The 15,313-nt window shown below is 37.9% G+C and overlaps 1 protein-coding gene across 1 annotated transcript; it reads left to right on the forward strand.

Moving 5' to 3' along the window:
- Positions 1-294: 294 nt before the first annotated feature.
- On the forward strand, positions 295-13,864 carry LOC103503841 (uncharacterized). Its single transcript, XM_008468209.3, has 10 exons — positions 295-1,816; positions 2,439-2,912; positions 3,018-3,319; positions 4,459-5,178; positions 5,259-5,537; positions 5,743-5,904; positions 6,014-6,949; positions 7,251-7,466; positions 8,615-8,875; positions 13,175-13,864. Exons 1-10 carry the CDS (start codon positions 442-444, stop codon positions 13,520-13,522), a joined length of 5,073 nt encoding a protein of 1,690 aa, XP_008466431.2. The 5' UTR covers positions 295-441; the 3' UTR covers positions 13,523-13,864.
- The last annotated feature ends 1,449 nt before the right edge of the window (positions 13,865-15,313 follow it).

The raw sequence follows: 15,313 nt of genomic DNA on the forward strand, positions 1-15,313 counted from the left end.
ATTTATATGATTATTACATGTTTTATTGTATATTAAAAATAACAATTGTAAGAAATGTAAAAGTACAGAGAAAAATAGAGACATTTCAATGAAAATTTAATACCATGCTTCAAAAATCTAAATGATATTTGAAGAAATAAAAAGAAAATTAGAAGAGAAAGACAAGGCGCAAGTTAGCATGTGAAGCGCAGCTCAATGTCCAAAGCTTCACTGTTCTTACAATCTCTCACCCACACAACACAAAGCCTTCTCTCTTTATATATATATTTTTTATTTAATTTTCAATTTCTTTCTTCTTCATCTTCTTCTTCATTCGCTCTCTACGTGAATTTCATTAAAAAAAAAAAAAAGAAAAAAGAAAAAAAAAAGAAAAAACAGCAAAAGTAAAGAGAAAAACCAAAACGAACGAACGAACAAAGCCCTCAAAAGAGAAACGAAACAATGAAGCAGAGTATATCTGAAGCAGTATCTTCATCATCCACCACGGCTTCATCGGACCACTCCCAATCTTCCTCCTCCTCCTCCTCATCGTCGTCGTCTTCAACATCGACGACACCGTTAGAGAAGCCTCAATCCATTTCTGCTGCAGCTGCTGCAGAGGATTTGGCCGTCGGTTCAAGAGATGGCGGCGGAGCACAAGAAACGGTTACTGTCGATCGACGAGGGGACTTCTCCGCGGTCTGTAGATGGACAGTACAAAATTTTCCAAGAATCAAGGCTAGGGCTCTATGGAGCAAGTACTTTGAGGTTGGAGGTTACGATTGTCGTTTATTGATATATCCAAAAGGGGATTCCCAAGCACTCCCTGGGTATATTTCAATCTACCTTCAAATCGTCGACCCGCGCGGCACATCCTCTTCTAAATGGGATTGCTTTGCGAGTTATCGTCTGGCTATCGTCAACGTTCTCGATGATTCGAAGACCGTTCATCGGGATTCATGGCATCGTTTCTCGAGCAAGAAGAAGTCACACGGATGGTGCGATTTTACTCCTTCTTCCACCGTGTTTGATTCTAAGCTTGGTTATTTGTTTAATAATGAGTCTATTTTGATCACTGCTGATATTCTAATTCTCAATGAGTCTGTAAACTTTACTCGGGATAACAATGAGCCAGCCTCATCTATGATGATGACATCCTCGCTTGTTGCTTGCCCTGCGCCTGAGGTGCTCAGCGGTAAGTTCACATGGAAAGTTCATAATTTTAGTTTGTTTAAAGAGATGATTAAAACACAGAAAATAATGAGTCCGGTGTTCCCGGCTGGAGAGTGTAATTTGAGGATTAGTGTCTATCAAAGCTCAGTTAATGGGGCTGAGTATTTGTCAATGTGTCTGGAGAGCAAGGATACCGAAAAGACAGTAATATTACCTGATAGGAGTTGTTGGTGTTTGTTCCGGATGTCCGTGTTAAACCAGAAGCCTGCTTTGAATCACATGCATCGAGACTCATATGGGAGATTTGCAGCTGATAATAAGAGTGGGGACAATACCAGTTTGGGGTGGAATGACTATATGAAGATGTCAGATTTTGTTGGGCAAGATTCTGGTTTTTTAGTTGACGACACTGCTGTGTTTAGTACCTCCTTTCATGTGATCAAGGAGTTTAGTAATTTTTCAAAGAATGGCGGATTAATTGGAGGTAGAAATGGAAGTGGAATTAGAAAATCAGATGGTCACATGGGGAAATTCACGTGGAGGATTGAGAACTTCACAAGGCTAAAGGACCTACTGAAGAAGAGGAAGATTACAGGTCTTTGCATCAAGAGCAGGAGATTTCAGGTTGGGAACCGTGACTGTCGTCTCATTGTTTATCCTCGAGGTATGTCCAAACTTCTCCCAGAAACTTCTCTTCTGTATACACTAAACCAAAATTAGATTAGAAAGAGGATGAGAGATCCTACTAAAAGAAAGAAAGAAAGAAAGAAAGAAAGAAAGAAAGAAAAACTGAAACATCTAGAATGTTATCCTATAAAAATATTTATATTGTATCTGTTAAATTTAATATGATTGTGTTTTAAGCACTTATAGATTTCTCATAATCATTGAAAACTTTGTTTGGCATTCCAGCCTCCCGTGGTTAAGATGTAGGTAACTTATTTTTATTCTTTATTGTGGTTTTTTCAGCTGAACTTTTTTCAAGCATGTCTCACTCTGTATGATTTGTCTGCTTCTGAGAACAAAACTTGCATATGAATATAGTGCTTTCAAGTTACTTGCACACTTCATACCTTCTTGCTGGAAATGGTTTGTGTTGAGACGACGTTTGGTTAGATCATGCTGGGTGTCTCTGATGGTTGGATATCATTGTTATTGTTTCCACATTGCTGGAGATGCGTATTAAGTTGATTAACAATTTAACAGGACAAATATACTGTTGTTTGTTGTTAGTCCTTGTATTAGGATACCTTGATGAAATTGTCCTTTCTACTTGCTGGTACCAGGGCAGTCTCAACCACCATGTCACCTTTCAGTCTTTCTTGAAGTTACGGATTCAAGAAATACTTCCAGTGATTGGAGTTGTTTTGTGAGTCATCGGTTGTCAGTAGTAAACCAGAAGATGGAAGAGAAATCTGTTACAAAGGAGTCTCAAAACCGGTACTCTAAAGCTGCAAAAGACTGGGGATGGCGTGAATTTGTGACACTTACCAGCCTCTTTGATCAGGATTCCGGGTTTCTGGTTCAGGATACTGTAATATTCTCAGCAGAGGTCCTTATATTAAAGGAGACGTCTGTGATGCAGGATTTTATTGATCAAGACATGGAGCCATCTGGTTCTGGCTCTCTGACAGATAAGGTCGCAAAAAAAAGTTCATTTACATGGAAGGTGGAGAACTTCTTGTCCTTCAAGGAAATAATGGAGACTCGTAAAATTTTTAGTAAATTCTTTCAAGCTGGTGGATGTGAGCTCCGTATTGGTATGTCTTTTGCATCTTCCTCATTTAGGTGGCAACCCTGATGTTCTTAACTTCTTATAAAAATTGTTGTGAGTTTGTATAATAAATTTGTTTAAAACCTTGCAGGTGTCTATGAGTCCTTTGACACGATTTGCATCTATCTGGAAAGTGATCAGTCTGTTGGCAGTGATCCAGATAAAAACTTTTGGGTCAGATACAAAATGGCCGTGGTGAATCAAAAGTATCCAGCAAAAACTGTGTGGAAGGAGTCTTCTATTTGTACAAAGACATGGAATAATTCTGTCTTGCAATTCATGAAGGTATCAGATATGCTAGAGGCAGAAGCGGGGTTTCTTGTACGAGATACAGTTGTTTTCGTATGCGAAATATTGGATTGCTGCCCTTGGTTTGAGTTTTCAGATCTTGAGGTCAGTGGATGTTGCCTGGTTTTTTTTTCTTTTTTCTTTTTGTTCTCTTTTATAGGAAACAAATATTTCATTGTTAAAAATTTAAAAACCAAGATTTCATTGAGAAAAATGAAAGAATTCAAAAGGGTGTATGAATGGGCAGCAAACTAAGTGAACTAACTATACAAGAATGAGTTCCAATCCAAGATAATAAGATAGAGAATAAATATTTCGTTGATCATATGATCTATTACAAAGAAAAACTCTAAGACCATTAAGACTATATAGCTGGTGAAGATGGTGGTCAGTAGCTTTTGTTTCTTTCCAAATTTCAAGTAGTTGAGCACCGTTTTACTGTGTGCATCACTTTTGGTTTTATTCTTGCAATTGTGTGAAATTTTTTCTTATAAATCTTTCACATGCACCAAGACCTACAATATTACGAGGGTTATTTACTTAGGCTCAAATCTCCCTCTCTCTCTATTGCTTTCTTGTCCTTTGTCAGTAAGTGAAAGTTATTTCTCACTTGATTCTTGATTTGTTAATTTGTCTTTACTTACTATTGGTTTTCGCAAATTCCTTGGCATTTACCTTTGAATGTCTACACAAGATTTGTATTTTAACAGTTCTAAGTGTTAGTAGTTCGACTTTTGAGATCTTGGCTTCTGTAATAGTATTGTTTTAAGAAGAAGACTATCTAAAGGAAGTCGTAATGTAAGTTCATTAATTTTCTAAATAAAAAATGGCACAGAAGATATCTTTTCTTTGCCCTGATTTGTTCACACTTTGGATATATGCTTTTCAGCAGAAATTTAGAGCTCATCACTGATCAGGGAAGAGGAAGAAATTCATGGATACTTGTTTGACTCTTGAGCTACAATTTTAGACTTAATTGTGCCTATCATTTCTCATAGGCTATTTATAAATCAGTTATTTCAAAATCAATATTTTTGAACTCCCATATCTTTCTTATAACCTTACATCTCTTTTGATCAATTGGAGAAATGTCTTGGAACTCCTTTGGTTTGGGCTATTGCCCTTCTTTTGTAAATTTCATACATCAATAACATTTGTTTCCTAAAACAATAGAGGAACTCACATATCTTTTACAATGTGAGAGGGGTATGTGATTTGGTTTCAACCGGTACCTTCCTTTTCAGGTTTTGGCTTCAGAAGATGATCAGGATGCTTTGACTACTGATCCAGACGAACTCATTGATTCAGAAGACAGCGAAGGAATAAGTGGTGATGAAGAAGACATTTTTAGAAACCTTCTATCCACAGCTGGGTTTCATCTAACATATGGGGATAATCCTTCACAACCACAAGTCACTTTGCGAGAAAAACTTTTAATGGATGCTGGTGCCATTGCAGGCTTTCTTACTGGACTTCGTGTTTATCTTGATGATCCTGCTAAAGTTAAGCGCTTACTTCTTCCTACTAAGCTTTCCAGTAGCAATGATGGGAAGAAGGTCTCAAAGACAGATGAGTCATCCCCCAGTTTAATGAATTTGCTGATGGGAGTCAAAGTATTACAGCAGGCAATTATTGATTTACTGTTAGATATAATGGTTGAGTGTTGTCAACCTTCAGAAGGGGGCTCTGGAGATCATTTGGAAGCAAATTCAAAGCCTTCTGTTCCTAGCAGTGGAACTACTACCACATCACTGGAAGGTGAAACTGAAAATGCAGCATCAGAGGTTGAAGGTTATCCTCCATTTCAGAGATTGGATTCCGTAGAGGAAAGTAGTAGTGCTCCGGCTGTACAAAGCTCTGACATGTTAAGAACGGATAGGCAGGGTAAGTCTCTACCTGAAGACCTAATACATCCACCTGAAACATCTGCTGGGGTTTCAGAGAATGTCTTCCTTCGTACAAAGGTACATTTTAATGCTGCTTCTTTGGTGAACAACTTTCTTTTGTTCCTTGACATTTATTGGTAGCACTAATTGAATCGCAGACCAAGTGGCCTGAGCAATCTGAGGAGCTTTTAGGCTTGATTGTAAATTCATTGAGAGCGCTAGATGGGGCTGTCCCTCGAGGATGTCCTGAACCAAGAAGACGGCCTCAGTCTGCCCAAAAGATTGCTCTTGTGCTGGATAAAGCTCCCAGACATCTACACTCTGACCTGGTTGCACTAGTACCTAAATTGGTTGAGCATTCAGAACATCCTTTGGCTGCTGGTGTGCTTCTAGAACGGCTTCAACAGCCTGGTGCTGAGCCAGCACTGCGAATACCTGTAAGTGCAGTGTTATATATCCTCATTTTGACCCTTATTCACTGAATTACCTTTGACCTTCCAGTCCTTCTGCATTTGCTTTAAGGGAACAACTATTTGTAATGTTTGAGCTTGCATGGTTAATTTTTTATTGGAATTTTTGTTTCTTCTAAAATTTGATTTTAGGACGCTTCTTTCTCTTGATTGGGACAATGTTTTTCCTTAGGTCTTTGGTGCTCTTAGTCAATTGGAGTGTGGCACTGAAGTTTGGGAACAAATTCTATTTAAATCTATTGAGTTTTTAGCAGATTCGAATGATGAGCCTCTTGCTGCAACTATAGATTTTGTTTTCAAAGCTGGAGCTCAGTGCCAACATCTCTCTGAAGCGGTATGTATATGGAATAATTGGGCATTGCTTTTATTTTCTGCAACCTTTATACGCTTTTATTATGTTTACTTTTCTGAGTACTACAACCATCTTCTGCTTCATTCTACAGGTGAGATCTGTACGTGGTAGGCTGAAGAATTTGGGCATGGAGGTTTCCCCATGTGTTCTTGATTTATTAAGTAAAACTGTAAATAGTTGGGGTGATGTTTCTGATGTTATACTCAGAGATATTGATTGTGATGATGCCGATGATTTCTGCTCAGAAATATCCCGTGAGCTTTTCTTATTTGGTGAAGCTGGCCCTGCTTCAGAAAGTTTGCATCCATTGGATGAACAGGATTTACATGCTGCTCGTCATTTTTCTGATATTTATATCTTGATTGAGATGTTATCGATACCTTGTCTTGCGGTTGAAGCATCGCAGACATTTGAGAGAGCTGTAGCTCGAGGTGCCATCACAGCTAAATCTGTTGCTGTGGTGCTGGAAAAACGTCTTGCTCAAAAAGCAAATAGTAACACTAGATTCATAGTCGAAAGCTTCCAGCCTGGAGATTCTGTAATAGATGGAGAAACTAACGAGTCTCTGAGAGTCCCGCGGGATGATTTTACTTCAATTGTTGGTCTTGCTGAAACATTAGCACTCTCTAGAGATCCTCGTGTTAGAGGGTTTGTGAAAATGCTATATCCATTATTGTTTAAGGGGTATGCAAGTGAGTCATATCGGGGCAGGATGCTAAAAAGATTGGTTGACCGTGTATCCAGCAGTGCAGAAAATAACCGTGAAGTAGATATGGATTTGGAAATTCTGGTTATGTTGATTGGTGATGAACAAGAAATAATCAGACCTGTGCTAATTATGATGCGAGATGTTGCAGAACTAGCAAATGTTGACCGTGCTGCTCTCTGGCACCAGTTATGTGCTACTGAAGAGGAAAGCATCCGTATCCGTGAAGAAAGCAAAGTAGAAATTGCAAATATGATGAAAGAAAAAACTGCTCTATCTCAAAAGTTGAGTGAATCTGATGCTATGAATATTCGCCTTAAGGTATATGATTCTGGCTTACCCATGTACATTGCTCATAACTCATAAGTTAGATTGAGTTGCCTATTAAATGTTATATGGATGCTGCGATTCAATAAATAGTGTTGAAGAAAACATGGTGAATTTGAAAACTAAAATATTAAACTTTAACATAAAATTTACATGATTTTTCTAACTTTTAAACTCGTTGTATAAAATAAAAAGTTAAAAGAAACGCTTTTGGAATTGATTCATGTCAAGAAGTTTATTTAAACTTTTTTTATTCATTTGTTTCACGATTTTTTATCTTTAAAAAAATTGACAGAATGAGATGAAGGCTGAGTTGGAGCGATTTTCTCGCGAGAAAAAGGAACTTTCTGAACAAATACATGACATTGAGAGTCAGCTTGAGTGGCTCCGCTCTGAGCGAGATGATGAGATTGTGAAGTTAACAGCAGAGAAGAAAGTCCTCCATGATCGTCTCCATGATGCTGAGACTCAAATAGCACAACTGAAATCCCGAAAACGTGATGAGATGAAGGTATCAATTGATGCTTTAAGCTAATTATTCAACTAATGACTATCCTTTCTTCATGGCAGTTAGTTGTTGTTTGGATTATGATCATCCCTATTTGAATTAATCTTTACATGTGTACACATGTTCTGAGAAAAAATGAATGGTAAATTCAGCTGTAACCAAAAGACTAATAGAGAAGCATTTGTCCAAGTGAGAAAATTCTCCATAGATTTTTATTGACATCTCCGTTTGATACTCACCAATAGTCTGGAAATGATCTAGTAATAAGTTTCTGTATTAGATGCTCAAAGGAGTTCTTTAAGCTGAATCTTATTCTAAATGATCTGACTTTATGGTTACTACGTACTGACTTGAATTCATTACTACTATTGTATGTGATTGCATCTTTTAGCATCGAAAATTTGAAATGCGATATTAATGCTGCATTATGCTTAAACATTTATTTTCCATAAAAAAATTTGGAATCTTGGATAACTGAGCTAGAACTGTAGGTGCCATTGGCGGCATCAAGTGTTGTACTTGTACATATGGGTCTCCTATATGTCTATCCATGGAAAATGTTTAAGATTGTACAGATAAAAATAGTAGGTAGAATGGATAAAAATTTGATGTTCAAATGTCAATTTCCTAGTATTTAATTGTAGAAAGTGGTAATTAATGGAAATAAAAAATTTTAGACTTCAATCCAAGAAAACAGTTACGAGGTCTTTATCCAAAAGAAAAAAGAAAAGAACAGAAAATAGTTGTGAGGCTTCAAGGGAGAACATGTAAAACAGGGAAAAATGTACTTCTCTCTGTAGCTCTTATAATATCTCTTTTCTTTTGATCAATTGGAGAAATCTTTTGTACTCTTCAAACATGTGCCATTCTTCTGCATTCATTTTCCATTGCTATTGTGATTTTACTTTTGAGTATGTTGCCGTTTTTTCAAAAATTATTTTAGTTTTAATTTTTTTTTTATTGAGAATGAATGAAAGATACAAAGTATACAAAAAGACAATTCCTCAAAAGGAAACTCTCCTAAAGGAAAGAGTTGCTATATGTTCATATTCTAGTGGAAGTCTTAACTGTTTTCTTTCAGATATCTTGTTCTTGTCTGGTATGATCAATCGCTTTAAGCTTGTTAATGACATCAATTTCTAATGTTGCAGAAAGTAGTGAAGGAAAAAAATGCACTTACTGAGAGATTGAAGAGTGCCGAAGCTGCTCGAAAAAGATTTGATGAACAACTGAAACGGTATGCAAATGAGAATATGACCAGGGAAGAAATCCGGCAGTCGCTAGAAGATGAAGTTCGCAGGCTTACACAAACAGTTGGACAGACTGAAGGAGAAAAGAGGGAGAAGGAAGAGCAGATTGCTCGATGTGAAGCATATATTGATGGAATGGAAGCGAAATTGCAGGCCTGCCAGGTTTTTTCCTACTTTGACATGATAGCAATCGCTCTGTTAGATTTCTGTTTGCTCATTTAAATCTGTTGCCTGCCAAATTTAACGTACAAAAATGTTATAGCGTTAGAGTTGATATATTATGTATTGGTCATGTTGGGTCTGTATTACTTGGCGAAACAGTTGAGATTTATTGTGCAAGTAATTTACCTAGTACAGGGGTCATTATATGAGATAGTTCGAATTTTTGAGGAAGTTGCTAAAGACAACATAAAACCCAGGAGAAGGACATGAGCTAAGGTAGACGAATATTGAGGGTTAGATTGTGCGAGAGAGGTAGTACCCTAGAAATTTTTTCCAGCTGACTAACCTTCGACCTGCCACAGCCAATGATTGTTCATTGAAAAAAAAAAAAAAGAAAAAAGAAAAGAGAACACTGGGAGAGTACCCTTAAAAATCTATCAACCTCTTTATTTTTCCTTACTACAGTGATCCAGTATGTACCAAATATTTTACTCTTCCACTCCAAATCCCGGTTCTTATCAAACGCAGGAGAGCATTTTCTTGGGATGGATCCAAAATCTATAGAGAGAGTCTTCGTGGTCAGCCGATGGAAATGAATGATGTTTTTTGTTAGAATTAGTAGGGCTTTGCCCTAGAGTACTTTTGTAAAGAATAATATATAAGATTTTATTTTCTAAATATTACCCTGGATTACTCTATTTATTCTCCATTTGTACCTATTGTATTTTGTTCATAAGAAAAATAATAAAAACTAAAGTATTGTGGTTTTTCTCCCGGTTCTCGGGTTTCCACGTAAGTCTCGGGTTATTGTTAATTGCTTTCAATATGGTATCAGAGCAAAGCAATAACGAAACCCTACAAAATAACCTACGAGAAACCCAGATCGAAACTGAACCCGTCACTGCCGCCGTCGCCAGGATCATCGCCGCCGTTGACGCCGCCGTCGCCGCCGCCATGGAGAAACTACTCCAGTACCTACAGAAACCGCCGATCTACCCAACGGGAATGGTTCCGCAGCCGTACGCGCCGCCGTCTGACCAAAAGATGATTCACGCGCCGCCGCCTTTTCACCTCACCGCACAGCCCAGTCCCTTCTACGCGCCGTCGGATGTCCAACCGTCAAACCCTTCCGACCATCCGCATCTTCACGCGCCGCCTATGAGTTCTGGACAGCAACCCTCAACCGTAAATCTGTCAAATCTGTACAGTAAGCATCCGCTGTACGTCGAATCTTTACAGCAACCGCTGTTTTCTGGTAACGGAATTGATCAACCCAAGAACATATCGGACATTGAAGCGGGCGAGTCTTTGACGCATTCCAAACCAATCGAGTTGCCGATGTATTCCAAGAACCTGGTAACTTCGTTCCCTAATTTACCATCAAATTATATAACTGGCTCTTTGGGTTCGTCTACAGGAAATTTTTCAAGTGAAAAATTAAATGGGCAAAATTATTTTTCTTGGTCCCAATCAATAAAGATGTTCCTCGAAGGTCGACACCAATTCGGCTTCTTAACTAGAGAGACTGTACGTTCTTCACCAGGAGACGCCTTGAAACGACTCTGGAAAGGGGAGGACTCACTTATTCGGTCCATGCTGATTAATAGTAGGGAACCACAGATCGGCAAGCCTCTCCTATATGCAGCCACAACAAAAGATTTGTGGGATACAACTCAGACCCTTTACTCGAAACGACAGAATGCCTCTCGGTTATATACACTGCGAAAACGGGTCCATAATTGCAAACAAGGGACCCTGGACGTGACTACCTATTTTAACAAGCTCTCTCTCCTCTGGCAAGAGATGCATTTGTGCAGAGAGACAGTTTGGGACACACCAAATGACTGTACACAATATGCTAAACTTGAAGAGGCTGACCGTGTTTATGACTTCCTTGCAGGACTTAATCCCAAATTTGATAATGTTTGTGGTCGTATACTCGGACAAAGACCTCTTCCCTCCCTAATGGAAGTTTGTTTTGAAGTCCGCCTGGAAGAGGATCGCACTAATGCCATGGGTGTATTGACTACCCCTACCATTGACTCCGCTGCCTTTAGCGCTCGGTTCTCAAATCATGACAGTGACAAGAATAATGGGAAGTCAATTCCTGCGTGTGAGCACTGCAAGAAACAATGGCACACCAAGGATTAGTGTTGGAAACTCCACGGTCGTCCCCCAGGAGGTAAGAAACGGTCCTCCAACGAGAAACAGAACTCAGGACGTGCCTACATTAGTGAGACTAGCCCAGCCAACACTTTTCAATCAACTGATCCTACTGCGAGCCAAACCAAGACTCCAACTCTGGGTTCCATTGCTCAGTCAGGTATGCCTCAGTCCCTTGCGCTTATTAGCGTTGATAGGAAGAATCCCTGGATCTTAGACTCGGGGGCTACAGATCACTTGACAGGTTTTTCGGAACACTTTATCTCATATGCCTGTGTGCCGGTAATGAAAAAATCCGAATAGCCGATAGTTCTCTAGTTCCGATCGCTGGCAAAGGACAAATAGTTCCCTTTGACGGTTTTGCTCTCCAGAATGTTTTGCATGTCCCTAAACTGTCTTACATCCATGAACTTGAGGAAAGTAGAGTTTACAAAAATGGTTCAGAACAGCTTTGGAGATGGTTGTAGCAACCAAAAGAAACTGAAATATGCCTGCCTGGGACACTGGAAGATAAGTCAAGGTGGAGCAACCGATGTTTCACTTGGTTTGGATGTGGTGGAAGGAATCAAACATCTCAGTTTGATTTGAATTGGTTAGTATCGAAATAATATCTGATCAGGTATTAAACGCTAGGAGTTTGGTTGCAATTATGAGATTGGATGGGCCGGAATAAGTGCTGGTCTCATTTTTAGAGAATAAGGGGAGATGAGTTTCAGGCCACCTATTATATGGCAATACAGGAGGAGAGGGAGTGAGGGGAGGGCACGTGTAATGGGTAGTATTGCTGCCAAGGATGGGACCCACAGTTAGTTAAGAATAGGGGAAAGTTTATTTACTAAGGGGGTCATTGAGCGAGGATATGAAAATTGTGTGAGGCATTTGTCTATTCCTTGAAAGATAGGAAAAGCAGAGAGAAGGGTAGGGTTTCCATTTCGTTCTTCTTATTGTTCTTGTTCAGGATTTGGTATTCTGCTGTCCTTGTAATCATTCTTGTTATTCCATTGAATAAGAATGATCCAAAGTTGGTGTTCTATCAATGAGCTGGAGGATGAGTGTAGCGCAACCAGGAACAATTGCTTGAAGTGGTTTTTTTTTTTGTTGAGAAACAATTTCATGGCTGGTATGAAAATATGAAAGAGGTGTACTTCTCAAAAGAGAAATTATAAAGAGGGGAGGGATGAAAATTGGAGAGCATTTACACCTAGGCTAAGCTAATACTATTTCAACTGTTTTGAGCATGGTTTGCAAGAAATGTAGTCTGGTGCATGGAAATTGCTCCAGCGAGTAAAGAAGTACTCATACCTAAATAGCACCTGAAATGATCTTGTGGATTTGGGGAGGCAACTTAGCATGTTTGCCATGACAATTTTTTTGTCAACCTAGAGAGGGGGAGTTTTGTAAGAGGGTTGAAAAGGCATTTAGATATTGAGAAGTTACAAGAGTTTCAAAAGTAGTCCACACTTAAAACTGACTCACCCTTCTAATGTAATGCAATGACCGAAATAAGCGAAAACTACTGAAATCCTTAACTATAGAAATTCCATGAGCAATGAAGTTCTGAACTTGCAAACACAACTCCCCATTCTTTAAAAAATCTCATTTGAAAATCAAACTATTTCACAGGTTTCTTTCAAATCACTTTCCCACAATTACTTAACTCTTCAAACAAAGAAAGAGATCCTCACAACAAAATCTTGTCTTCTTGTACTGAAAGACAAACATCCCACTACTGACCATCTTCTAGGGCGAATTGTGGAGGAAGTGTTAAAGAAATCTGTACAAGGGCTGGGGTAGGCAAATATCAGGTAGATTGTGGCGAGAGAACTCTTTTTGAAGGTTGTTAACCTTCACATTCTTCATTGCAGCAGTTGTTTAATACATTTTTTCCACACACCACACAGACACACACAATTATTTATTTATTTATTTTCTACTCCTATTTCCAGTTATTATCATAGTTTTGTTGGATAAACAGAGCATTAGGAAAAAAGTCTATTCAATCTCGAAGATGCTTATTAAACATTTTTTTTTTATTTTTGTATTATTCTAAAATATTTTGCAAGTTAATCTATCAGCTCAATGTGCGAATAACTCTAGACCCATATTAGATTAATGCAACTTTTTCTTCTCTTGCAGCAATATATCCATTCACTTGAAGCATCGCTACAAGAGGAAATGTCAAGACATGCCCCTCTGTATGGTGCTGGTTTGGAAGCTCTGTCAATGAAGGAGCTAGAGACATTATCTCGAATTCACGAAGAAGGATTAAGGCAAATTCATACTCTTCAGCAGCGCAAAGGGAGCCCCGCTGGCAGTCCTCTTGTGAGCCCCCATTCCCTCTCCCACAGTCATGGGTTGTACACTTCTGCACCGCCTCCAATGGCAGTCGGTATGCCTCCTTCACTCATCCCCAATGGCTCAGGGATCCACAGCAATGGGCATGTGAATGGTGGTGCAGTTGGACCATGGTTCAACCATGCTTGATTGAACACTCGTTCACAGCCACAATGGTAACAGCCATTTTTTCCCTCCCTAATAGAGCTAAGATGGATAACATCACGAGAGAAGGATGTTACTTTTTTCTTCTCTTTTCTTTTTCTTTGAGTTGGCATTTTGACTGGCTTAGCGGTTCGGGGAGCGGAGTGTGAGATTGATTGAATGAAATAGCACATGGTTTATGAATATAGGGTTCTCATAGTTGAGTTTGTGAGGATTCTAGTTGATTCCGTTCCTAGTATCGAGCAGTTGCAAATGCCATTCATATGCATTTTCTCTTTTTAAGTCAATTAAAAAGTTCATTATAGGTAAATTGGCCATCCCAGAAAACCCCTTGTCATTTCATTTTACCATCTTGTTCTCTTATTCAATTTCCTGAATGCCTTAACTGACTGGGGTAACGGACATCAACTAAATACACGTCGTAATTGGCTGAATTAAGAGAAGTTTGTCTTGGTTAATAACCAAGCATACTGTCTGTGTCACGTTGGTACGACTTTTGGACAAAAATGGACAATCTGTTGTGCTAGATCGTTTATCATTTTACTGCACGAATTACTTTTAAGTAGAAGAAGTCGAGTAGGCAGATTAGTTCAAGTTGAGAAGGACAAGAAAAAACGCATGTAACTGAGGAACAGAAAAGAAAATGGGTAGATTTTCTCTTCCCTTATAAATTCCAAATAAAGAATCCTCATTATTTGAATCTCTCATTTCATGTATCTCAGCATTCTAATAACAATTTCTTCTTCCAAATACTTTGGTGATGGGTGTTGCATTGCTCAAAGTGGCCTCAAATTATTAAATTGGTTTTTGGAATGTTCTTATTGTTTTATCACTTTACTCATCAAATTTATGACAAAAATAGATGTTTTTGATATTATCTATGCTATGTAGTGGGTTCATATAAAATGCTAAATCATAAACAAACTAATGCACAATCTTCAAGGAAATTGCGCATTTTGCCTCTAAATGTTTCAACTTCTATTCTTATCCTCGTGTTGAATGTCTAACTGTGGAAATTTTTATACTCTTAAATCTTAAATATTTGCAAGGTGGAATATTATTTTGATTTGGAACCTTTTCAAATATTGCAAGATGAACAAAAATATTTATGAAATATAGTAAAATTCAAAAGCTTCAAACATAGGAGTTGCTAAGAGTAAAATTTGGAAAAAAGAACCCCATTGTATGATAAATACTTTAGGAAGTTATGTAGGGGCATCGTCCTGTATTGCTAAATGGAACGCCTACTCTACATAGCTTAGACATCTAGGCCTTCCAACCTATTTTAGTAGAAAAATGTGCCGACAGAAATCTATTGTGTCTATTTATAAATATGATATTTTACTATAATTTGTAAATACTTTTAACAATTTTGTTATCTACGATAATTTTTCTTTTGATTTACACTTTTTAAAATTTATTTAATTTTAGTTAACTTTATCCCCTTTATTTTTATTTTTAGTTAACCTTAAATTCAGTCACTTTTGTATATTTTTACTAAAGATGGTTACGTAATAAATTAATCAATAAACTAATGGTGGAAATTCAGGGAAGGAGGAATATGTTTTTATAGTAAAAATGTTGATATGTAATAATTCTTTTCTAAAAGAAAGATAAACAATAAACTAATGGTGGAAATTAAATTTAAAAGTAAAAGTACATTTTGACTGATAGATCTACCAGAATACAATAATTAAGAAATGGTTCCTGTAGTTTTGTATTGATTATTGAAAAGAATCTATATATTGGCGACACTTATCATTTGATAGTAAAATT

The sequence above is a fragment of the Cucumis melo genome, chromosome 4, assembly GCF_025177605.1.
Source record: "Cucumis melo cultivar AY chromosome 4, USDA_Cmelo_AY_1.0, whole genome shotgun sequence".
NCBI lineage: Eukaryota > Viridiplantae > Streptophyta > Magnoliopsida > Cucurbitales > Cucurbitaceae > Cucumis > Cucumis melo.

Bases quoted from the DNA above. Each gene is read 5' to 3' on its own strand.
- LOC103503841 (XM_008468209.3), top strand. From the start codon at position 442: ATGAAGCAGAGTATATCTGAAGCAGTATCTTCATCATCCACCACGGCT. The intron at 1,817-2,438 runs GTATGTCCAAAC...TGCTGGTACCAG, and splicing joins TCTCATTGTTTATCCTCGAG to GGCAGTCTCAACCACCATGT. The intron at 2,913-3,017 runs GTATGTCTTTTG...AAAACCTTGCAG, and splicing joins TGGATGTGAGCTCCGTATTG to GTGTCTATGAGTCCTTTGAC.